The sequence below is a fragment of the Dama dama genome, chromosome 22 (genome assembly GCF_033118175.1).
Source record: "Dama dama isolate Ldn47 chromosome 22, ASM3311817v1, whole genome shotgun sequence".
Classification (NCBI taxonomy): Eukaryota; Metazoa; Chordata; class Mammalia; order Artiodactyla; family Cervidae; genus Dama; species Dama dama.
The window spans coordinates 57,847,165-57,871,524 of record NC_083702.1 but is presented as its reverse complement, the minus strand read 5'-3'; the positions used below and the strand labels follow the sequence as shown (position 1 = coordinate 57,871,524).

Sequence of the window (24,360 nt, the reverse complement as noted above, 5' to 3'; positions counted from 1 at the left end):
CTCTACAGTAGCAAGCAGTTATCCCTTGGGACTCCCATATGTATATGTGAATGGAGTTCCTCAAATAGAAGTAGTAAAACTTTAAAGTTAACCCTTTTATTCACTAAGCCCAAATGGCTCTCTCTGCCCCCAAAGAAAATTGTGTTTTGTGCCAATTAGTTATGAGAGATGCCAAATGAATCCAGCTTTTCTTCCAATAGTTGGGTTTTGATTTTAAAACTGGACATAGGTCTAATCTATCTCATTGTAGGAAAAACATCAGTAACACAAGATCTACTTTAAAAATGTCAAAGAGGAACATTCTCATAAAAACCTACAAAGAAATATTCTTCCTAAAATAGGCACTTCATTTATTAGAACAAAAGCTTGAGATACATGTGCTTCATATTTTCAAAAGATGAAAGAGGAAATTGCCTTTGTTACATGAAAGCAGACCATTGTAATGAGACAGCTGGACAGAATTAGAAAGTCCCACCAAATGAACTAAACGATAGCCAAAATGAGAACCTTGGAGGCTGTAAATAATATTCTTGATACCAAAGACAATCAGAAGGCACTTTCAGTATGCACTAAAATTTGGAGGGTGACCGTGGAGGTCCAACTGAAGAAGAATAGGTAATCTGAAACAGAACAAGTGTTTGAGACCAGCGGTACAACAAAAGATGTGAGTTTGGAGACTGAGCAGTGTAAGTCAAAGGTAATGATTTCAATATTTAAGGCTGGGCAGATGTTCTAGGATGTTCTTCAAATCAAGAAATATAGAGGAGGGGCAGAAGTAACTCCTTGATTTCTACTTTGCTGGTAATATCTATTTTCTTTTTGTATTTGTATACCTGACATATTTTTGCATGAAGAAATTTTTTTCTACTTCAACAGACTAATATGCAGCAATATTTTCTTCCAATTTTTTAGTTTCACAGTTTAGATTTAGTGTTTTAATCCATATGGAATTTATTTTGGTGTAGGGATTTAGATTAAACTTTGGGATTTGTTGTCTTTAAAATTTTAATAATTTGTCTTGGGAACATTTAAAAGTAATCTCTTTGTACTTATTTTTAATGCTACCTTTTCACACTGGTGATTCTATTAATAATGCTTATAAATCACAATGAAGATATTTCATGAATTTTTATGTTCTACATAATAAAAAATCAAAGTATATGGAAATAACTGATGAAAAAGACAAGGCTAATTTGATAGAAAATAATGATATTGAGAGTTTAACATGATACTTAAAAAGAGATAGGGACATAGAAAATGTACATAACTAATAAGATTAATTTAATATATATAGTCAACTGAGACTAAACACCCTTTATATTATAGCACTTATTAAATTTTAGAAAAGTAATTTTTAAACTGCAAAATAAATCTCAATAAATCACCTAGCCTAAAATTTGTAAAGATCACATTCATACAATGCAATTCATACAATAAAACTGAAATATTATAACAAAATAAATTACTGGTATATATAATTGTATATAATTATAATATATAAAAAGAAATCTAAAAGTATAGCGCATGAAAATCATGCTAGTGAGAAGCCCAATATCAAATGTATTCAAAGCAGTAAAAACAAATTTTTAGCTTTAGAAGCTTCTGTTACTTACTAAAAGATGAAAATAAAATTAAATTAGCTTTTATTGAACTCGAGAAATTGGTAAAATAACAAAATAAATCTAAGACAGCAGAAAGAAGAAATAGAATATGTTGAAATTAATCAATTATAAATTGGTTTTAAAATAGTCCAATGGTAACTGCTAGGTTTAGTCTTTGAAGATATGAATAAATTAGGTAATTTTCTGGCCAACAAAATAAGAAAAAGTGAAATGTAAGTAATTGAAAGAGAAAATAGTCATAAATTTGGAAGTTGTTAAATTTTAGAAAACAATGTAATTTAACATGAATCAATTTGAAAATCTAACTTAAAGTGATGATTATCTGGAAAATTTTTAATTATATGAATTTATTGAAGCAGTAAAAAATTTGGAGAGATCAAAAACTTTTTAAGGCAAGTTCTCTCATAGGAACAAATACTTTTGTTTTACATAAAGTTACTTCAGGGCTTCCCAGGTGGCTCAATGGCAAAGAATCTACCTGTCAATGCAGGAGACACAGGAGATGTGGATTTGATCGCTGGGTGGGGAAGATCCCCTGGAGTAGGAAGTGGCAACCCTCTCCAGTATTCTTGCCTGAAGAATTCCATGAACAGAGGAGCTTGGTAGACTACAGTCCATGGGGTCACAAAGAGTAAGACATGACTGAGCACACACACTTCAGAGTGTAGTTGTGGCTTCCTTGTAAATTTTTACAGCAGGCTCTGATAACACATGTGCAAAAAGAGAATAAAAAAAGTAGAAAATTAGAGGTTGACTTTATTTAGAAATATACAGAATCAAAATAAAACACTAGCTTATAAATTTAGCTGTGAGAATGTAGATTTTGTTCTCAACATATCATCAGAAGTCTAAATATAATTATCACTAGTGGTCAAAGGAGTTTTTTGTGCTCAAAAGTCATGTCGTGAAGTTCAGCAGCAGCAATTCCTAGAAAATTAGAAGAAGATTTTCTGTTAAAATATGCAGTACCACACAGAAACCTATTATTCCTCCTATCTTTTAATATCATTCTGAACATCATTGGCATGCCTTAAAGTAAGAAATAGAAATTAGGATTAGAATTCATGTGATTATCACATGATAGGGTCCCCAAAATGTTTGCCAAGTGAATTCCAAGGTGAAGTACTCGGAAAATAGAAGGATTGATATCTGCAAATTATTATTTTTAACTTAACAAGTTAACTAAAAACTATCAGAACTAACAATAGAATTCCATAGGATGGGTAGATGCAAAATCAGTGCTTTGCTATGTCAACTAGAAAGTATAATGGAAAAATGATTCTGTTGTTGTGAAGTACAGGATTAAGTTTATCAGAAATTGTGAGGGGATTTAGGCTAATATAAAGAAGACCAACATCTTTTCTAAGAGGTATAAAAAAAATGACTGGAATAAATGGAGATTCATTGTACATTACTTGAGCAGATGAAATATTGTAAAGATTTCTATTATTCTCAAATTAATTTATTGGTTTAATGCAATTCCAATCAGGTTAGTTTATATGGAATGGGCTAGAATAATGAAATATATTTAAAGAATAAAAAAGGGTGAAAAGAGAGGCTTTTCTGTCTGATAAAGTATAACAGAGTTGTATTTATGAATTAATAGGCAGACAGTCATTGGAAATCAATGTTTTGGGCCAGAAGCAGGCATGATGTATGTAACCATAACAATGAATGAGCCATGAAATCAAAGATCAATAACATTGATTATATGAAAGTTTAGAAATATTATTTTTCAGAACACATCATCAACAAAATAGAAAGCAGTCAGAGCTAGGAGAAAGCATTCTATGAAGAGGTGGAGGAGTGGAGGAGTTTACTCAGTGGAAGAGCGATCTGCAGAGCATGGAGGAGATTGCTGAGAGGACGGGGAAGATGGGGCTCCATAACCTGCTCTTCTTCCCAGCTCTTTCTGGAATAATAGCAATAAAGGCATTCTGGTGGGGTGGGAGAGATAGGAGGCAGAGGACAGATCAGGCTGGTTGGAGAACAGCAGGCAACTGGGCTCAGAATGTAAGGACCAGAGCACAGACGCGATTCCCGTCTCCCACTGATCAGTGGTCCAAGCTTTGTGTTCTAGTTCAGGCAGACAAAACATTTGCCAAAATGAATGCCAGCTAGGGGAAAGGGAGAACATTGAATATTGTTGGCCGTTGGCATCCATTCTCCATCTAGGCATTCAGCCAACCATGGATGGGAAATATTCAAAAAAAATTCAAAAAAATTCCTGAAAGTTCCAAAAAAGTAAAACTTGAACTTGCCACACTCCTGTCAACTATGTACATAATATTTATGTTGTATTTACAGCTATTTATACAGAACTGAACTAATACAGAATTTGCGTTGTATTTTAAATGATTTAAAGAGATGATTTAAACTATATAGGAGGATGTGTGTAGGTTATAATAACATGCCATTTTATATAAAGACTTGAGCCTCCTTGACTTTTGGTATCTGAGAGGGTCCTGGAACTGAGCCCCTGCAGATACCCATGGGTGAGTGTAGTAATCTAAAATGCTTAGCTCCTGTTCATGTCCGAAGGTGGTAGTGGCCGGGAGCTTGCACATGAGGGAACTAAAGGGACTGAAGTCAGTTGGAAGCAAGATATCTTGTTTAGGGTCACTTGGTTTTAAAGGAAAGTGTTCACTTTTTTTTTTTTTCAGTTCGATTCTATTCCTTCTACATCATATCAATACTTTAGCTCTCATCACATTTGATGTTATGCTTTACATTTTGCTCTTTTGAGAGGCCAGCTATTCCTTGATGGGACTGGGAGTATGACAGTCTCATTTATGCATGGAATGCAACCAATTTTGGAAATGCTTCTAGAATAATTTCGGTGACCATACTCATTAAAGATTTATTACTTTGGGGTAGTTTTGCAAAATCTTGCATATGCTTTTAACTGACTTTATCTTTTTGTGATAGGAGGAATGAGTCCCTTCTCGGAATGAAAAAAAAGAAATACAAGGATACTTCTTTGTCTAGAAAGGTCATCAAACCTGTGAAGAAGTACAGAGCTGCAGTAGTGGAGATTGGAAAAGTAAGTTTCATATAAATTTTGAATTTTCAATTAGTGAACTTAAGAGATATATGTATCTAGAGATGGTTGGCTGCACTATAATTTATTATAATATTAAACAAGATAATGCCAACAAGCATAATCTTATAATTATACAATATATTTTAATTCTTAAGTTATATGCATATTTTTATAATCTTCTTTTATCTACGGTGGTACTTCTGTTACTTTTGATAAATAATTTTAATTGAAGGGCATAAAGAAATCACTGTTTTAATGTCAAGAGATAAGCATTAGAATACAAGTAAATTATGTTGTACTTGGAGAAGGCAATGGCACCCCACTCCAGTACTCTTGTCTGGAGAATCCCAGGGATAGGGGAGCCTGGTGGGCTGCCATCTATGGGGTCGCACAGAGTCGGACATGACTGAAGTGACTTAGCAGCAGCAGCATGTTGTACTCAGATTTGTGTTCAGATCTTAATTTGTAACATTTTTTTATCTCCTGTGTTAAGACTACAGAAATGAAGCCAAAAAAGAAATCTAAAAGAAAGGAAACTCTAAGAGAATTTTTGAATAAAAACCCTTTTATTTCTGAAATGCCGGAGCATGAAAGGTATTGATTGATAAATTAATTAATGTTCACTTGAGGGTTACATGTGTTATGCATTATTTTAGGCACCAGGGATACACTGGTAGACACAACAGATAGGATCACTGCCATCAGTGAGCTTACATACTAATTTATTATTAGTACTAATAATACTAATTATTCCTTCATTTTCTTTATTTAAATTATGGTATAATTTAGGTGAGTATAGAAAATAATATAAAAAATGAACATGTACTCAATATGCAATGTGCCATATAAAACATTTGGAATGCATTTCTGTCCCCCCTCTATCCCAGTAGTAATACTGTCCAAAACCTGGCATTTATCATTCTTATGAGTGGCTTTATACTTCAATTATATATATGTGTATACCCGTAAGGAACATGTGGTGTTATTTTTTACAGTTTGTTTTGCCAATATGCTTTTATTCCTCAATATTATGTTTGTGAGATTTTTTTCATGTTGATTATACATAAGTCCAGTCCACATTTCCATTATGTAAACAGTGCTACAAAGGACATTCTTATAAACATCTCCACATGTACATTTGAGAGTTTCTGGGATAAATACATAGGAGTGTAGTTTCCAGGTCATGAACATTTTAACATTTCTAGATATTGCTAAATTGCTTTAGAATTTTCATCAGTGGTATGTCAGGTTTCCATTATTCAGCATCTTCCCTGATACTTACTATTATCATCAGATTTTCACATTTTTGTGGACCTATGAGCTGTGAATTTTTATTTCTTTGATTATGAATGAGTTTAGGCAGCTTTTCATATTTGTTTAAACTCTAGGGTTTTCTGTTCTCAAGACTGCTTGTTTAGATCCTTTGCTCATTTACAACTTTTGTTTTCTCATTTATTTTTAGAGGTTTGGATACTAATGCTTTTCCCAGATGTCATTCATCCATTTGCATTTTAAAGGTCTTCTTTTTTAAATTAAAAGTTATAATTGTTAATGGGATCAAAGGTATCAGCATTTCCTTTTATTATTTTTGAAATTTTTCTCTGAGTAAAATATTTTCTTTTTCATTGTAAATATTTGATTTTACAATTGGGAATTTCATCCAACTCAAATGAATTTTTGTGAATGGTGAGAGGAAGGGTGTCTTTCTCCCCTTTTTAAGTTTCATTATACCCAATTGAATAACTCTTTTTTTTTTGAGTAGTCTATTCTTTCATTTTTGTCACTTAGCAAGTTGTCATATGTATCAAATTTAAGAAATTGTCTTTGATTTCTCGTTTTCTAGAAATTTTCTTCTGATTGTGTTCAATTTTGCTGAATATTTCTCCACTGAGATTTTTTTCTCTTTTAATCTGTGCAAAGTACATTAGTATGTAAATGTTAAACTGTGTGCAGTGTCTTTGTCTCACACCTTTGACTCCAATGGGGTGTCTTCCAAAACCAACCACTTCTCAGGGGGTTGGGACAAGACAGTGGAGTGGAAGGGCCTCGGGCTCACCTCCTCCCTCCAGCTCACCTCCTCCCTCGAGCACACCAAAATCACAGCTGCAGAACAACCGTCAATAAATAAAACTGGAAACTGCCCCCAAAGATATCCTGTATCCAAAGATACAAAACCAACCAATTCTCTGACTCCAACTGAGAGAACTGAGAGACCCTCATACACCCTTCACCTCGTTTTCTCCTAGTGGTAACACCTTGTAGAACTATAGCATAAAAATTCAATTCAATTCTATCTACCTGGAGACAGCCTTAGTCCCACCAGTTAAAGGACCCTGCCCCACCTGTGGTGCCAGCCGCAAATAGGATGGCCAGGCTACACACATTTCTGTTGCTTCTATTCCAACTAGGGGGTTCCCATAACTCCTCTTCCCCTCATTCAGGTCAGTAATTTGCTAGAATGGCGCACAGAATTCAGGAAAATATTTTGCTTATGTTTACTGGTTTATAATGGCTGCAAATGACCAGCTAGATGAAGGAGTTCATAGGATGATGTCTGAAAGGGTCCCGCGCACAGGAGCTTCTGTCTCTACGGAGTTGTGATGTGTTACTCTCCCAGCACGTGGTTGTATGTATTCACCAATCTGGAGGCCCTCTGAACTTCACTGTTAATAGGTTTTTTAAAAAACCTAGTCTGCAGTTACTCTCTCCAGAGACTGGGGGTTGAGACTGAAAGTTCCACTTGCTCATCATGTGTTTGATTTTTCTGGTGACCAACCTCTATCCTGAGGCTCTCTAACAGCCCAACCCTGAGTCACCTTACTAGACTCAGGTGTATTCCAAAGGAATTCATCATGAATAACAGGAGACTCCTGTCACTCAGGAGACTCCAAGTTTTAGGAGCTCTGTACCTGAAATAAAAGACAAAGACCAAATATATATATTTTATTACAGCATTCTAGGTCTGCCCACATACATTCATCTTTTTACCCAATGATTCAGCTTCTTTAAGATGAATAGCCAATTTGAGTCTGTGATTTTTTTTTGAGTTCTTTTTGATGAATTCTATTTTTTAGGAGATTATCCATTTTACCAAATTTTCAAATTTATTCATAAAATGTTATTATGTTTTCATGTTATTCTTTGAATCTCTGCTATATCTACAGTTACACACTGTATTTCATTCCTAACTTCATTGATTTTTGTTTTCTCTCATATTTTTGTGATTTATCTTGCCAGAGGTTTGTCTACTTTCTCCCCCATTTTGTCAAAGAGCCAAATTTTGTCTTTGTCAGTCCTCTTTATTGTGTTTATCTTCCTTTCCCTTAATTTTTTGCTTTTATACTTACTTTTATACTTCCCAGTTCCTTTTTTAAAACAGCTTCACTGAGACTTAAGGCCAGCAAAAAATGAGTTTTCCTTCTACTGTCCTAAGTTCTCCAGCTGGAACTTGGTAAAATTAGACTAACAGAAGAGTTAGTCTGTTTCTAACTGTTTAGAAGAGTTTCTCTTGTTCAAGAGGAAAAAAGCAGGAGTTTATTAACATTTGCTTATGCATGGGAGAACTCAGTGATGAGCAACTCAAAGGGGTAATTAGGATTTGGGCTTATAGGGCATCTTAAAAAGGACAGTGAATTTACAGTAGCATGACCAGGGGTGTAGGCTTTCAAGAGCAGCAGACTGTGGTAGAAATATGAGAGAAAACTAATGGAGTAAGACTTGTTTGGGCAGGTCCATCCAGGTGCTGTTTTCCCCTCTTCCTGGTCATAAAATTTCCCAGGAGAGGAGTTTTATGGCATTCTTCATCTTTTTCAGAAGTTTCTATTTTCCCTCAGATAAGGGCATCTCCAAGAAGGCATCCTTCTGCATCTATTGATTCTCATTTACCTCCAGCTCAAAATAATCCTGACGCGAAAGCGAGAGCTGTCTCCTTGCACCATCCCACCCTCTCTAGCAGGGAAGATGCCTCTGGTTCGGTCACTCTCCTTGGCCTCTTGAGGTGACTTAACCATCTCACATAGAAAGATCCCCTGGAGAAGGAAATGGCAACCCACTCCAGTATTCTTGCCTGGAAAATCCCATGGATGGAGGAGCCTGCCAGGCTACAGTCCATGGGGTCACAAAGAGTCAGACACAACTGAGCAACTTCACTTTCACAGCCATCTCACACAGGAAAAAGATTGACTTTTATTTTGGAAACTATAGTTTTAATTTTTAGGGTTGAGGTATTTAAAACATTTCTGTTTGGAAATCACATAACATTACCAAGACAACCAAGTGAAGCAAAGTGAATTGAAAGTTGCTTAATCGTGTCCAACTCTTTGTGACCCCATGGACTGTAGTCCATGAAATTCTCCAGGCCAGAATACTGGAGTGGGTAGCCTTTCCCTTCTCCAGGGAATCTTCCCAACCCAGGGATTGAACCCAGGTCTCCCACATTGCAGACAGATTCTTTACCAGCTTAGGCTCAAGGAAAGCCCAGGAATACTGGAGTGGGTAGCCTATCCTTTCTCCAGCATATTTTCCTGACCCAGGAATTGCACCGGGGTCTCCTGCATTGCAGGCAGATTCTTTTTTTTTTTTTTTTTGCAGGCAGATTCTTTACCAACTGAGCTATCAGAGAAGCTAACCAAAGATAACCAAACAACAGCAAAAAGCTCAAAAAACCTTGGATTAAAAGAAAGTCAGTCACCAACAAATAGAGAATAACTCCACACTGAATGATAATATCAACACTGCATGTCGAAAAGAGTTTCCTTCCTTCCTTCCTTCCTTTATTCTCTAGAATATCTGTCCTTCCAGTGCAGCGAGGTCGACCTTCCTTCCTTGCATCTATCCATCCCTATTTCCCTTCCTTTATTTCTGTGTGTGTGTGTTGACTCAGATTCATACTTGTTATCTATTAAAGTGAGCAAGATTCTTTAACTTACAAATTGAGATCTTTCTTCCCCCCTTTTCAGTATAAATCCGGTAGAATGAGGCAGCAGCATCATCAACTGTTTAAAAAAAAAAGATTAAGTATTTTGAAGAAATAAAGTCATGCCGTATAAACAATTATGTAACTATGAAATTAGATGGGCTACGTTGAGATTTTGATAGAAATAATTTGAAACAAATTGAATATATATTATCCTTAAAATCTGAATTATTAGCCAAAACTTGAGATATTAGTGTTTTTCAGAGCACATTGGGTATGGATGTATGAAGTTATTGCATGTAGAGTTGACTGATGTTTTATTTCCTCTGTAGTCTAGATAATGATAGGAAAAATTTGGCTCCATTGTTTTCCTTTTCCTTAAGGAAAAGAACAGAGAAATGATTTTCTTGTTTAATATTAAAGTTAGTTGATGAATGTGAACATTACCTTATAATTTGATTGTCTAATCTCAGTGGCCTTTTGGTGACAGAAGAAAAGCTGTTTGGTTTGGGCCTGGGACGCAGACAGCAGAGAGAGCCGAAGGCAGGCTGTAGTGTCCTTGTCCTCAGTGTTTATCCTCATGCCTTCCTCATTGTTTTGCTTCACACGTTTAGCACTAAGGGAATGACAAATAAGCCAGAAGCATTTGCATAAGGACAGTCAAGTGATTTCTTGCTGTACTTTGTACAAACAGGGATCATTCTTTGTTATAAAATGTCTAAAATTTCTTGTAATTGCAAAACTTCCTTTTCCCTGGACAGAAATAAGAGAGCTGATGTTCGAAAAGCAGCATATCGATTCCTGGTGGAAAACTTGAATCCTTTAATATTAAGTTATGTTAAAAAGAAGAGGTTCCATCAAATATTTCTTGAGGAGATGCCCTGGAAAGCTCAGATGAACCTGTATCTGGCAAGCGCACACTTCAGCCTGCTTTTAACAAAGCTAGGGGAACGTACAAAGATAAAATTTGGTTCTTCACCGATAATGGTCAGGTATAGTATATTGTCAATGAATACTGTTTTAGTCTCAAAAATATGGATCGTATTTGTATGTTCAGGGCTCCAATGAGGTTGGAGGTAACTTAAAGAGGTTCACAGAGTGCTTTGAAAATTTCTTACCTCAGGATCTTTCCCAAACAAGTGCTGGATATAAGTACTTATGAAGTGCTAATTTGCATACATTTGAATATGCTGTTCAATATAGCTTTCAGGGAAAGGAGAAAGTGAATTTTCCAAGAACAGTTTAACATTAATTTTGTCTCTGCATGCTCAGTCTCTCAGTTGTGTCTGATTCTTTGCTGCCCTGTGGACTCTAGCCTGTCAGGCTCCTCTGTCCATGGAATTTTCCAGGCAAGAATACTGGTGTGAGTTGACATTTACTTATCCAGGGATCTTCCCAACCCAGGGATCAAACCTGCATCTTCTTCATTGCAGGCAGATGCTTTTACCACTGAACCACCAGGGATCCCCCAAAATATTAGTAACCAAAATATTAGTAGGCTTTAGGCACATCTCTGTTTCATTAGAGGTATATTTTAAGCCTCCATAAACACAGGTCATACTTTCTTATATAATTTACACTTTCTGTCATTAATTCAAAAGATATTTTCCAGTTCTTGTTTATTTTTGGTTAAAGTACTAGAGGAGATAAAATGGGAGGTAAAAATATAAGATAAATACATAATACGGAATACCATGTAAGCAGAGTTAACTTTATGTAACCAGAGTTTTTCATTTAAAAAAACTACTCATTGAAGGAATTCCCTGAAGTCTGGTTATTAGTACTGCATGCGTTCACTGCACAAGGCATGGGTTTGATCCCGGTCAGAGAACTAAGATCCAACAAACTGCATGTTGTGGTGGTTTAGTGGTTAAGTTGTGTCTGACTCTTTGTGACCCCATGCACTGTAGCCCACCAGGCTCCTCTGTCCATGGCAAGAATACTGGAGTGGGCACAGAATACTGAAGTGGGCTGCCATTTCCTTCTCTAGGGTATTTCCCAATCCAAGGATCGAAACTGTGTCTCCTGCTTGACAGGCAGATTCTTTACCACTGAGCTACCTGGGAAGTCCAATGCAGCCAAAACCAAAACAAAACCCTCATTGAGCACTTATTAGAAACAAGGTACTGAGGTAGGCGTGAGGTGCATTCTGAGTCGAACAGGATCTACAAGTTGGAATCTGGTAGAGTGGCTCACAAATGTTCACAAATAATAGTCAATAAAGGTAAAAGGTGAAGTACACGTAAAGTCTTGGTACCTGGGAAGGAGGCTTTCTACTGGCTAAGACTGCCAGAAGAGGTTTCACGGGAGAAGCTACTCGGCCTGAGTCCTGATGGACAGGCAAGATTTAAAAATGGGCAGTAGGCAAACAAGCTTTCCGGAAAGATGGAAGAACGAGTCACAGCCCAGGAAGGAAACTCAGGACAGGAGCCCCTAGTGGTCTGACTAGAGTCTAGGGCATCTGAAAAGGAGAAATGATCAGAAGAGAAGGTCGGTACCAGTACATGAACAGTCTTAACTGTCTATAAATCTGAATTTTAATTTATATATCATGGGAGATTATTAAGGTTTTTTTTTTTTTAAACAGGGCTATGATAAGAAACTTTTCTGATAGCAAGCTGCTGGATGGATTGGAGGAAGGAGAGACTAATAATGATAGGGATATGAATTAAGAGGGTATTTATTTCAGTAATCCAGCGATAAAATATGCAGGTTGAAATCTGCAAGGAACTTGAACCCAGTTTCTGTTTCTCCAGAGTTTTGGTTAAAATAAAATTCTGGTCTATGTGGGCTAGACCAAGTTAGCATTTAGAAAGTACTTAGATTTCTTGACGGAGAAAACTTTTAGCAGTGTGACCCATTTTTGAGACTCTGAGAAGGAAAACAGTTCAGATCAGATGGGCTTCCTTATTATCCTCTGGACTTGGAGAACTCTTTTCATCTGACTGTCCAGTCACACATGACCATTCATGCAGCATTGCTTGGCAGCATGACAGTTAAACAATGACTGAAAGTCTCAGGCAGTAAAGACTCTGCCTGCAGTGTGGGAGACCTGGGTTCAATCCCTGGGCTGGGAAGATCCTCTGGAAAAGGAAAGGGCAACCCACTCCAGTATTCGTGCCTGGAGAGTTCATGGACAGAGGAGCCTGGTGGGGTACAGTCCATGGGGATGCAAAGAGCTGGACATGACTCAGTGACTTTCACTCATTCAAATTTGTATCAGGGTAACTTGGTGCTAAATCCAATTTCACTAAAACATTTATTTATTTATTTAGTATTTGACAGAATTCAATTTTGCTTCTGTTGTTTTTTTAATGAGTTTTTTTTTCCCTTTGCAGTTTCCGATCATGTGACCCTACTATGTTCTCACTGTATAATTCAGGAACAGTATTGCCAACAGGAAAATTGACTCTAGAAAACTATAAAGGGATGCTTGATTTCCTTCTTACAGCTAAAAAAAGAAAGGCTCACTTACCATCAGGTAAAATAAATACGTTATATACTATCAAATTGTCTTTAGATATTTTTATTCACAAATGGAACACACACATACACAAATACATGTTCCTTGACATGCACCCCAACAGACATTGAGTTATATGGATCATTTTCCAGTGACAGAAATTTTGTTGAGTTGTGGTATTTTGCAGAAGATTCTTATTTGTTCTATTTTTTTTTTAACTTACTACATTTTTATAACGTCACATATGTTTGGAAATATTTATATTGAATTTTCCCCTACCCCAGTTTGCCCATTCAACAAATATATTGTTCTTTTAAAAATATTCATAGCCTTCAGTGGCCAAAGTAAGGGAAAACTTGCTCTCAGGTGATGAAGGCTTGGATGAGGCAAAGTTGGTGAAGATGGAGAAACATAAACAGACTAAGAGCACCTTTTGGAGGTAGAACCTATGGGATCCATTCAGAACCTGTACTGAGTATCAATGATATACCATGCCTGGTTCTAGGCCCTTAGTGTATTCACTCACTGGGTCATTCAACAAATGTTAGCCCTGCCTGCTCTCACATGTTCAGTCCCTGGGTGGGGAAGATCCCCTGGAGGAGGAAATGGCAACCCACTCCAGCATCTTTGCCGGGAGAATCCCATGGACAGAGGAGCCTAGTGTACTACAGTTCATGGGGTTGCAAAGAATCAGACATGACTGAAGTGACTGAGCGTGCATGCAAGTTTCAGGAAAAATTCCACCAAACATTCTGCTGCAAGCAGGCATGCCAGCATCATTTCACTGCTTTCTAGTTGTACTCAGGATCTTGCCTTAGGATCTTCAGTCAGCACCTTCCATGAAAGTTTACTCCACGATGAATGAGATAATATTCTATTGGCAGGACCAGCCAATACTGTCTTCTGGTCAGGTGGCAAGGGGCTCCCAAGAGGTGGAGAGATGTGTGTGAGCAGGGCTCTCTGTTTGGGTGTTGCACTGACACTGTTCCTGAGTAGTCACCTACCTTGAATACCACTCATTTCACGAGCAAACATTCATCTCCAATATCTTTATGTTATTACAAACCCTCTTATATACGTTTTTTTTTTAAATGACACTTTAAATGCTGTATGGCTTATTGCTGGACAAGCTATTTCATATGCTGGTTAACTCTCCCAGGAGTTTTGATTCATATTTGAGGTACTTGACATGCTTTTTAATTTCTTCTGGGGTACAGTTTTACTGGTATCTGCATGTCATTCTATGACTATTAAAGTATTTAAAAGTAAATTCCCTAGACATGGAAAGAGTCCAAGTTTTCATATGTAGACTACTATATACATATATATATATCTTCTTGAGTTTTCTTTTCATCTCGCTCCCTAAGACCTCCAATGAATTTACAATAGATTCTGCAACTGAGACTTAGCATTTTAATGCAGAGTTGTAATAAGAGAATGTTTGTGGCAGAAGTCCTCCGTGGTTTTCACAGCAGAGCAACGGGAGGATGAGTGATCAGGGCTGCTGCCCTGCCTAACTGCGGGGATCCTCCTCATCTCCCAGTGTGTGTGTCCAGGGTATAGCCTGTTTGGAGGGAAGTTAAGAAAGAGTGGGATCCTGTCATTCTGCTCCCCTGAAACATGACATTCCTGCCTCTGCATCATTCCTTTGGCCAATCACCTTTGCCTGAAATGTTCTCCATACTCTTCCCCCACAGCTAAATCACAGTTCACCCCTAAGAGCTAATCTAAGCACCTCCTTCTCTGGAAACTTTCCCTGGTTCGTCACATCCATAACAATTCTCTCCTCTCTCCAAAGTAATGTAGCAGTTGTTGTCTGAATTATTCATTTGATGCTAGTCACCTATTGTGTTTTCTGAAGCTTAACTGTCTACTTTCAATAACTTTATACTTTATTTTTATACTGTAGATGCTGAAGAATTTTTGGCATTTCTTAATTCCAAAATGAGTGATGAAAATGTTTCCAAGACCCAAACGGTTTATGAATCAGACTCTCAGTCGGGACTTAGCAGTAAAGAAAAGGATCGATCAGCAAATGTGGCTCTCTTGGATCATTTTATGAAAATCTTTTTATATTGCAGGAGAGCAATGGTAAGTTGGTCCTTCTTCTTTGTTGCAGTGGACATGAATCTCAGCCCATGAATTTGGGCATGTGTGATATATTTATTTCCTTATTATTCATAATTTTAATTTCAACAGTGAGACTAAACTTGCTGGATTTTGTGTCAGTCATCTGTGAGGCTTGCCACGGTACGGAGGTCTCACACGTGGTAGAGTTGTGAGGGAGATGATGAACCCCTTTTGTCATTAGTCATCCCATCATCCAGAGCCGAGGTGCCCTTTGTCCTTGTCTACAAAGTCTCCTTGAATATTCAGACACCCCTCTGCTGCTTTCTAGCCACACCTGGGATGTGGGCTTCTCCAGTGATACCAGGGGTTCTTCTTTAGACTCTTGCTCCCTCCTGGGCATCGCATGCTCCTTTCTCTCCTCCACGAAAGGGTAAGATCTTTCTAGGCATGGGAAAGCCCTAACCCTTCCCCCTGACCTGCTTCTACAGGCTATTTGTGTCTTCTCTCAACTGCTTTTCTCTTTTTTCTTCTTAAATGTTATCTGATAGATTGTTAAACTCAGAATAGGAATTAACTACAGAGAAATTAATTTCCTTTTTCTCATAGCAAGAAGTAGAGGTACATCAAACTTCTCAAGAGGTAAGAAGAAATCTGTCCTTTCTGGACAAGAAAGACTTAAGTTCCCATATTTCTTCATGGAGTAAAGAGTGGCTTTTTAAAATATGCAAAGTCATCTCACATCATCTCCTATGGCCATGAACAATATATCCCATCCTCCTTTCTAGCAGCTTCAGGGCCCTGGAGGGTCTGGGTCCTGCTTACCTCTCAGAACTCAGCTCCTCTTTCCCTGGTGCAGTCTACTCTCCTCTCTGCAGTTCTGAAAGCACTAAGTGTGCTTCAGAACCTCCCTCTTCAGTCCTCAGGATCACCATCCATACTCTGCACCTCCTGTTCCTTCAGCCCCAAATGCCCTTCTCCTCCCGATGATCCCGCCCCTCCTTCACGTGACTTGTTCAACTCAGCATTCTGGGCTCTGCTCATGTGTCACCTGTGAGAAGACTTCTCTCCTGACCACCCTGTCCTCTCACCCTTACCAGGGTGAGCAGTTTCTACTTTAATTTCCTTTATAACACTTATCATCCCCTGAAATTGTACTTTGATATGTCTGCTTAATAGTGTCGGACTTTCCTCATCAAAAGCAGCACAAGGTCAGGCCCAGTTTCCCTTGCTCACTGAGACATTCCCAGCACTTAGAACAATGGGCATGTTGGAGTCCTAGCTCATCATTTAGTAGAGTCATAACCCGGGGCAAGTTAGCCGCATGCCTCTGTAAAATGAGGAGAATACTAGTGCATACTTACTTCATAGGAGTTGTTATATAGAATGTTATATTAGCATATAAATGTCTTACCATGGTGTCTAGCACTGTAAATAGCATATAACAAATGGTGTTAGTTACTTTTATTACTGACTTAGAGTATTAGCAGAAAAGTGAAGTCACTCAGAGATCTGTAACTTTGGCATCTTTTGAATTTTGTGGTTGTCTTAGGTTCTTGCTCACCGTGGTGGCTATTGGACTCTGCTTCAGAATTGCTGTCGGGCCCTTTGGAACTTTACTCAGGAGCTACAGATACTGCATAAACAAGCAGTGGATCTGTATAAGACATTTCCTATTAGCCAGGATAGTTTCCTCTGTATCTCTGTTTTACCATTCTATTTGGGAGCAGAATTACTTATTGACATGTTAATAGAACTACAGAATACCGATTCTATTAAGGTAAGAGTATTCGGGCAATTCTTTTTATTGTAGTTGATTAACAATTTTTTTTGTGTACCATACAGCTTGGGATAAGTAGAAATTTTATATTTTGCTTGAGTTGTTTTTTGGTTTGTCTTAATTTTGTTTGCTTTGTTATTTGGTTCACAGTATATAATGTGCACTGATGTTAATTACAAATATCTGCCTGAAAATCAGTTTCGTAAATGGAAAAGAAAGTAGCATTTATTGAGCTCCAGCTTCTACAGAAACTAACCAAAATACATTTAATCTTCATAGCAATCATTTGACAGAGGGAAAAAGAGACCCTAAAACAGATCATGTAGCTTGTTGGTTGATACTTGTTTTAGTCCCTGTTCTATTTCTTTAGATGTAGAATTTACAACCATTTCAAATCTACCACACTGTGATTTAAAGCATGAAAATAAAACTGAAAACAAAGCAAACCTCATGTAACTTAAACACATTAAAAATTAGTGAACACATAACTATTTTGAATCATGGGGTTTATAACATTTTTCAGATATAAAATATATGATAATGATAGTACAAAAGACTGGGAGGGCAAATAAAATGAAACTGTCATAAGTTTTAAAATTTTATATAAATATAAAGTGATACAGTATTAACTTTAAGTGGAATGTGATAAGTTAATTATACATTTAATAATCCCCCAAGTAACTACCAAAAAAGTGATATAGCTAAAAGGCCAAATGAAAGCTAAAACTAAAATGGAAAACTAAATAATAGTCAGTTAACTAAAGAAAGCAGGGAAAGAGGAACACAAATACGTGAAACAAATAGAAAATAGCAAATAACCTAACCCAATTATATCAATAACTATATTAAATATAAGTAGACTAAATACCCCAGTTAAAACGCAGAGATTGTCTGGATTAAAAAAAGAAAGACATGTACTTGTCCATAAGAGAAGCACTCTAGATACGAAGAAACAGATAGATTGAAAATAAAACAGTGGAAGAATTATACTATAAAAATAGTTAGCATAGAAAGGTTGATGAGGCTATATTTACATTAGATAAAATGATCTTCAAGTCAAAAAGTATTTTGAAAGTTAAAGAAGGACATTTCATAATGAGAAGAAGGTCAATTAATCAGAAAGACATTCTAATCATAAATGTGTATACACCAAATAACAGAGATTCAGAATATACTTTGGACACCCAAAGCCTGAAGAACTTTCTGCTTGGTGGACACATTGATGTACCAAGCAGATCTCACGCCCTGAATCCATGGGAAGAAGTCACAGAAGTGCCTTATCCTAGACCCATCCAGACCTGGCCCATCTTGCATTTGGCTATTCTTGGCTTGTATCCTTTATAAGAACACTGTGTCAGTGAGTTCTGAGTCATTCTAGGAAATTACTGAACCTGAGTTTACAACTGGCCAGTCAGAAGTCCAGGCGCCCCAGGACCTGTGACTGGCTTCTCCAGCGAGCACTGAGCCCGTGGGCCTCTGGAGTCTGACCCTAGCTGTGGGGTGGTTGGTGTCAGCACCGATGCGCGGTACTTTGACGGAGGCTGGAAGCAAAGCACATAGTGCGTTCGCCAAGATGGATTGTACACAGAGTCAAAAAAGAAGTCATAATAAAATGTAAAAGACTTAAGTCTTAAAGAGTATGTTTACTCTTTATAATGTAAAGAGCTACATTGTAAACAGATTAATATAATGTAGGAAGAAAAATCTTCAAATATCCGGAAATTAAACAACACAATTCTAAATAATCCATGGGTCAAAGAAGAAAACATAAGAGAAATTTAAAAAATATTTCAACTGATGATAACATATCAAAATTTTGAGATGCAATAAGCCAATGCTTAGCAGGAAATTCATAGCTTTAAATGTTTAGTAAATAGGAACAAAGATATAATATTCATCATTTAAGTGTTCATCTATAGGAGCTAGAAAACAAAGAGTAAATTAAACCCAAAGTAAGTAAAAAGAATAACGAAAATAGTAAGAAAGAAGAAAATGTTAAGAGCAGAAGTAAATTAGATTCAAAACAACCCAGAAAATTAATAAAGTCAATCAATTAATCTTTTGAAAATATTATTAAAATTGACAGAATCTTAGGAATACTGATGAATAAAAGTGAGAAAAGTGTGAATTACTATTATTAGTAACAAAAGAGGGATATGGTTACAGTTCCCATATATATTAAAAGAAAAATAAGAGAAATCATATCCAATTTTTACTAATGAATTTGATATCTTAGATGAAATGGACATGTCTATTAGTACAACGTGAAAAAACTGACACAAAAGTGATAGATAAAAATGAATTAACCTAAGTATATTAAATTGAGTTTATAATCAGAAACTTTGACATAAAACTCCAGGGCCAGAATACTTTTCTACAGAATTCTAGCAAACTTAAAGGAAGAAAGAATAAATAATATACTGTTTTTGGGGAGTGAGGCCAGCTTAACCCTGACAGGTACATCAAAAAGAAAAATATTAATCAATATTACTCATGAACATATACACGAAACTCCTTAATGAAGTATTAGCAAATTAATCCCAGCAATATATAAAATATGCAAAGAATATATATAGTATATACAAATGATGATCAAGTGGAGTTTGATCCCAGATATGTAAGGTTCACATTTGAAAATTAATCAATGTAATTCACCATACTAACAGGATAAAGGAGAAAAATCATATGGCCATTGAAATAGATACAGAAAAAGTATTTACAAAATTCTGTGTCACTTTTTCCATCTGCTCCTTCTCCACCTCTGGTTGAACCACACTCGCTCTGAGCTCTGGGTACCTGCTAAGCCAGGGAAGCTGTCATCTCCTTCTATCACAATTATTTACCTGGACCTTATCAGCCATCATGTGATGTTCCCTGACAAGTATAAGACCCTGAAGACCCTGAGCAGGCTGTGTCTGAAAGCGGAAGGGAAGATGGTCAGTGTGGCTGAGGATAAACTAGTTTCACAGAAGGAGCAGGTAAGAAATAAATCAAGGCGTTCCTGGTGGCTCAGTGGTAAAAGAATCTGCATGACAATGCAAGAGACACAAGTTTGATCCCTGATCTAGAAAGATGCCACATGCCACCAAGCAGTTAAGCCCATGTGCCACAACTATTGAGCCTAGGCTTAGAATCTGGGAGCCACAACTACTGAAGCCTGCGTGCCCTAGAGCCTGTGCTCCTCAACAAGAGACGCCACCGCAACGAGAAGTCTGTGCACTGCAACTAGAGAGTAGCCCCTACTTGCTGCAATTAAGGGAAAACTCATGCAGCAGCGAAGACCAAAATAGATAAACTTTTAAAAAAAGAAAGAAGTAAGAGATTCCGTGAACTCAATCAGAGGCAGACTTGAAGAACAGAGACCAGAAAGAATAAAGCCTTTTATGAGAGAGTCTGAAAAATAAATCAAGCATTTCCTTGCTAATTTTTTAAAAAAACTACCAGTTTTTTATTGGTGAAGATATGAATCTAGATAGTGTGGTTGCTCTACTAGACTACTGTAAGGATGGTATCACCCCATGTGTGATTTTCTTTATGAATGGTTTAGAAATGGAGAAATGTTAAGAAAGCTGGCAATAACTTTAGATCTATCACCTATAATCATAAATTATTCCATTTTTCATCCACACAGCAAGAGAACTTAGTTCCATTTATAACATCAGCAAAATGACATCTGTCTTTTATTGAGCACGTTATGTGCCAGACACTATGCTAAGGGGGCAAATTCACATAGGTCATGTATGTCACACCTGTTATTCATACCCTCACAAGCAGATGATTTTCAAGGTCTCTTCCAAGTTCAAGGTCTATGAATCTTACGGGAGAGAACGTTTATCCTTTACTTTTGTTGAGGCAAGTGGAAGCGCTCCTGGGCTTTACTACTTTTGTTGATACCTACTCTCTCCTATGCATGTTATTGTTGAGGTTACCTTTAATGGTAACACCAAATTAGGAGAGGCTAGACTTGGTTTGTTGTTATTGTTGTTTAGTCTGACCCAATGGATTGTAGCCTGCCAGGCTCTTCTATCCATGGGATTTCCCAGGCAAGAATACCAGACTGGATTGTCGTTTCTTTCTCCAGGAGATCTGCCCAACCCAGGTTTGAACCCATGTGTCCTGTGCTGGCAGGCGGATTCATTACTGCTGAGTCACCAGGGAAGCCCCGCTAACTTTATTGGGCTGTAGTCTGGCCAGTGCATGTGTGCTAAGTCGCTCAGTCGTGTCTGACTCTTGGCGACCCCATGGACTGTAGCCCACCAGGCTCCTCTGTCCATGGGATTCTCCAGGCAAGGACACCGGGGTGGGTTGCCATGCTCTTCTCTGATAGTCTGGCCAGTAGGTGGATCTAAAGGGTTTTGCTAATAAACACATGAAAAGATGCTCAACATCACTCATTATTAGAGAAATGCAAATCGAAACTGCAATGAGATATCACTTCACACCAGTCAGAATGGCCATCATCAAAAAGAATCTACAAACAACAAATGCTAGAGAGGATGTGGAGAAAAGGGAAGCCTCTTGCACTGTTGGTGAGAATGTAAATTGATACAGCCAGTATGGAAAACAGTATGGAGAGTCCTTGAAAAACTAGGAATAAAACCACCGTGTGACCCAGTAATCCCACTAGGAGGCATATACCCTGAGGAAACCAAATTGAAAAAGACACATGTACCCCAATGTTCATTACAGCACAATTTACAATAGCTAGGACATGGAAGCAACTTAGATGTCCATCAACAGATGAATGGATAAAGAAGCTGTGGTATGGATGTACAATGAAATATTACTCACCCATAAAAAGGAGTGCATTTGAGTCAGTTCTAATGAGGTGGGTGAGCCTATAGTCTATTATACAGAGTGAAGTAAGTCAGAAAGAGAAAAATGAATATTGTATAGTAACACATATATAAGGAATCTGGAAATATGGTACTGATGAAATTATTTTCAGGGCAGCAAAGGAGACACAGACATAGAGAAGAGACTGATGGACATGGTGAGGGGGAGGAAGGAGAGGACGGGATGCACGGAGAGACTAACATGGAAATACACATTAGCATGTGTAAAATAGATAGCCAATGGGAATTTACTGTATGATTGGGGAACTCAAATCTGGACTCTGTAACAACCTAGCGGGGTGGGACGGGGAGGGAAGAGGGAGGAATGTTCAAGAAGGAGGGGACATATATATATACCTATGGCTGGTTAATGTTGATGTTTGGCAGAAACCAACACAACACTGTAAAGCAAGTATCCTTCAATTAAGAATAAATTTTTAAAATTATAAGAAAGCATCTCTAGGGTGTATCAAATGCAGCAGGGACTTACAGGAAATGAATACAATAGTTACATAGTAACTCTTTAATTTTGGTGAAAAGAGGGTCTTCTAGAAGACTTTTTTCTCCCTGAGTTTGACATTTGCATCAGGGAACTGGGCAAATTTTTGTACAAACTGAATGTAACCAATGTATTAAGGAAATGTAATTATTTGTATATACTCTAGCCTGTTTTCCCTCATAACCTTGCCTTCTTTATGGGTTTAATGTTCTTACTCAGTGACTATGCACCGGGAAGGATAGTGGTGAATAACCATAGGTGGCTATTTATCTTTAGGCTTAAATAATTAGACTTGCGCAAACCTAGAAGCCCAGTCGCCGGGTCGCGCCTCAGCCCCTCAGTGCCCACGTGTGCTCACTGGCCGCTGTATGGACAGCACAGATGCAGCGCCTTTCCCTCGCCACATAAGAGCTGTTGGACAGGATCGTCAAGCTTTGATTTGCGTAATAAACACATTCAAGTTTTTCTGTTCAGTTCTTTTCCATGTTATGTTTTTAGCTATCCATTCCGTGTTCAGACCAAACATGTAGTGAAATATGAAATTTCAAAGTGTTCCTTCAATGTGCCACTTGCAGACTATTGATGAAAAAGGAGAGTTCAGTGTTCCGAGTTGCTATGGAAATATTAAAAATGATAACGGTGGTTCCAGCCTTACCTTTGAGCATCCTCTGGATGACGTCAATGTGGTCGATTTGAAATGGATCCACGACTTTGTATTAAAATCTCTGGAACTCGTCTATCAAGTAGAAAAATGGGAAACACTCGTATCACTTGCCATTCAGTTTAATACAGTTTCGCAGTGAGTACCACTGAGAGGGTGGCTAACAGTGATAGACTTCGCTGAGAAGAACGTGGCTTTACTAGTGTTTGTTTCTAATATATACTTTACTCTTATCCAGTGAAAGATATACAGAGCAAGTGACTCCACTCCTGGTTTACGCTCAGCGCCAGCTTCTACTGCAAATATCCAAGTGCAAGGGCCCAGACATCAGCCAACAGGCTTGTGTAAGATACGAGGCTGAATACAAACAGAAGGTAAGTTTGGCTCTGTTACTCATGCAGTTGTGATTTCTTATTAGTATGGATATAACTAGCAAGATTTGGGATCAGATAAATGTTGCTATTTTCACTTAGGCATTTATCATTCAAATCAGCAAACATTGTTGAGAATTGCTATTTGCAAGTATTTTCCAGATGCAGAGAAAACAAAAATTAAGTCCTTGTACACAAGGACCTTATATCCAGGTCAAAGCTGACTTACCCATTAGGCACACTGAGAAGAGTGCTGGAGACATAGCCCTTTTTTAGGAGCCATTAAATGTTTTGATTTCTTTTACAATAAGAAGAAAAAAGAAACTTTTATGTTAAAGACAGTGTTTCAGTTTTAATAATGGATTTCAAATTTCCATTTGAAATTTGAAATCTGAAAACTGAAATTTCTGAAATCTGAAAACAAATTTCAGTTTTGATGGAGCGGTAGGCCCGTGAAGGCAAAAGTACCCAGGGCTCACGAATGACATGTTGCAGCTTTAAGTTGGGGGAGGAAAGGGATACATCTATTCTCTTATTTATTAGCTTAATAAATATGTATTGGCTCCCTAAGATTAGAGTTGCTGCATTCAATTGTGCAGTCTGTGTCCTGCCCTAGGGCACTTGGCATACGTTGGGGGTGCTGAATCCAGCCCCTGCCCCACACGTTAATCCATGTGGGCTTGAGGGGCTTGCAGCCCCCCAGAGAAGACTCCCATGTTTTCCTTCTCACAGCGGCTGCTTATGGCCTTGGCATATTCTTGCCTCTTGTGTATTCTATGTAGGGAGAGCTGTGTTCTTGCTTTATGGAGTTTAGTTTCAGAAGCATGGAGGTAGGACCAGTGGATAAAAATGTAAACAGATAAAAAGATTTATGATCATCATAAATTCTCTGAAGAGGATAAAATAGGTATGGGATAGAGATAGGCTGGGGTGAGAGGTGGAAAAGTTGAGCAGAGGTGATCGGGAAGGTCTCTTGGAGATGGTCACATTTGGTGGGGAGGGGCCAGCCCTATAGTGGAAAAGAACATTCTAGTCTAAGGGGAGAACATGATCGAAGACCCTGCGATGGGACAGGAAGGAGGCCCAGGCCCTGCCGTGCCGCAG

General features: G+C 37.7%; 1 protein-coding gene across 1 annotated transcript in view; it reads left to right on the top strand.

Moving 5' to 3' along the window:
• CFAP54 (cilia and flagella associated protein 54) overlaps positions 1-24,360 on the top strand; it is a 294,342-nt gene that overhangs the window by 117,415 nt on the left and 152,567 nt on the right. Inside the window, exons 31-38 of the mRNA XM_061125597.1 lie at positions 4,551-4,665; positions 5,159-5,259; positions 10,342-10,572; positions 12,919-13,061; positions 14,953-15,134; positions 16,663-16,890; positions 22,800-23,023; positions 23,124-23,259. Of these exons, the coding sequence (XP_060981580.1) occupies positions 4,551-4,665; positions 5,159-5,259; positions 10,342-10,572; positions 12,919-13,061; positions 14,953-15,134; positions 16,663-16,890; positions 22,800-23,023; positions 23,124-23,259 (1,360 nt within the window). The remainder of the gene's footprint in view (positions 1-4,550; positions 4,666-5,158; positions 5,260-10,341; positions 10,573-12,918; positions 13,062-14,952; positions 15,135-16,662; positions 16,891-22,799; positions 23,024-23,123; positions 23,260-24,360) is intronic.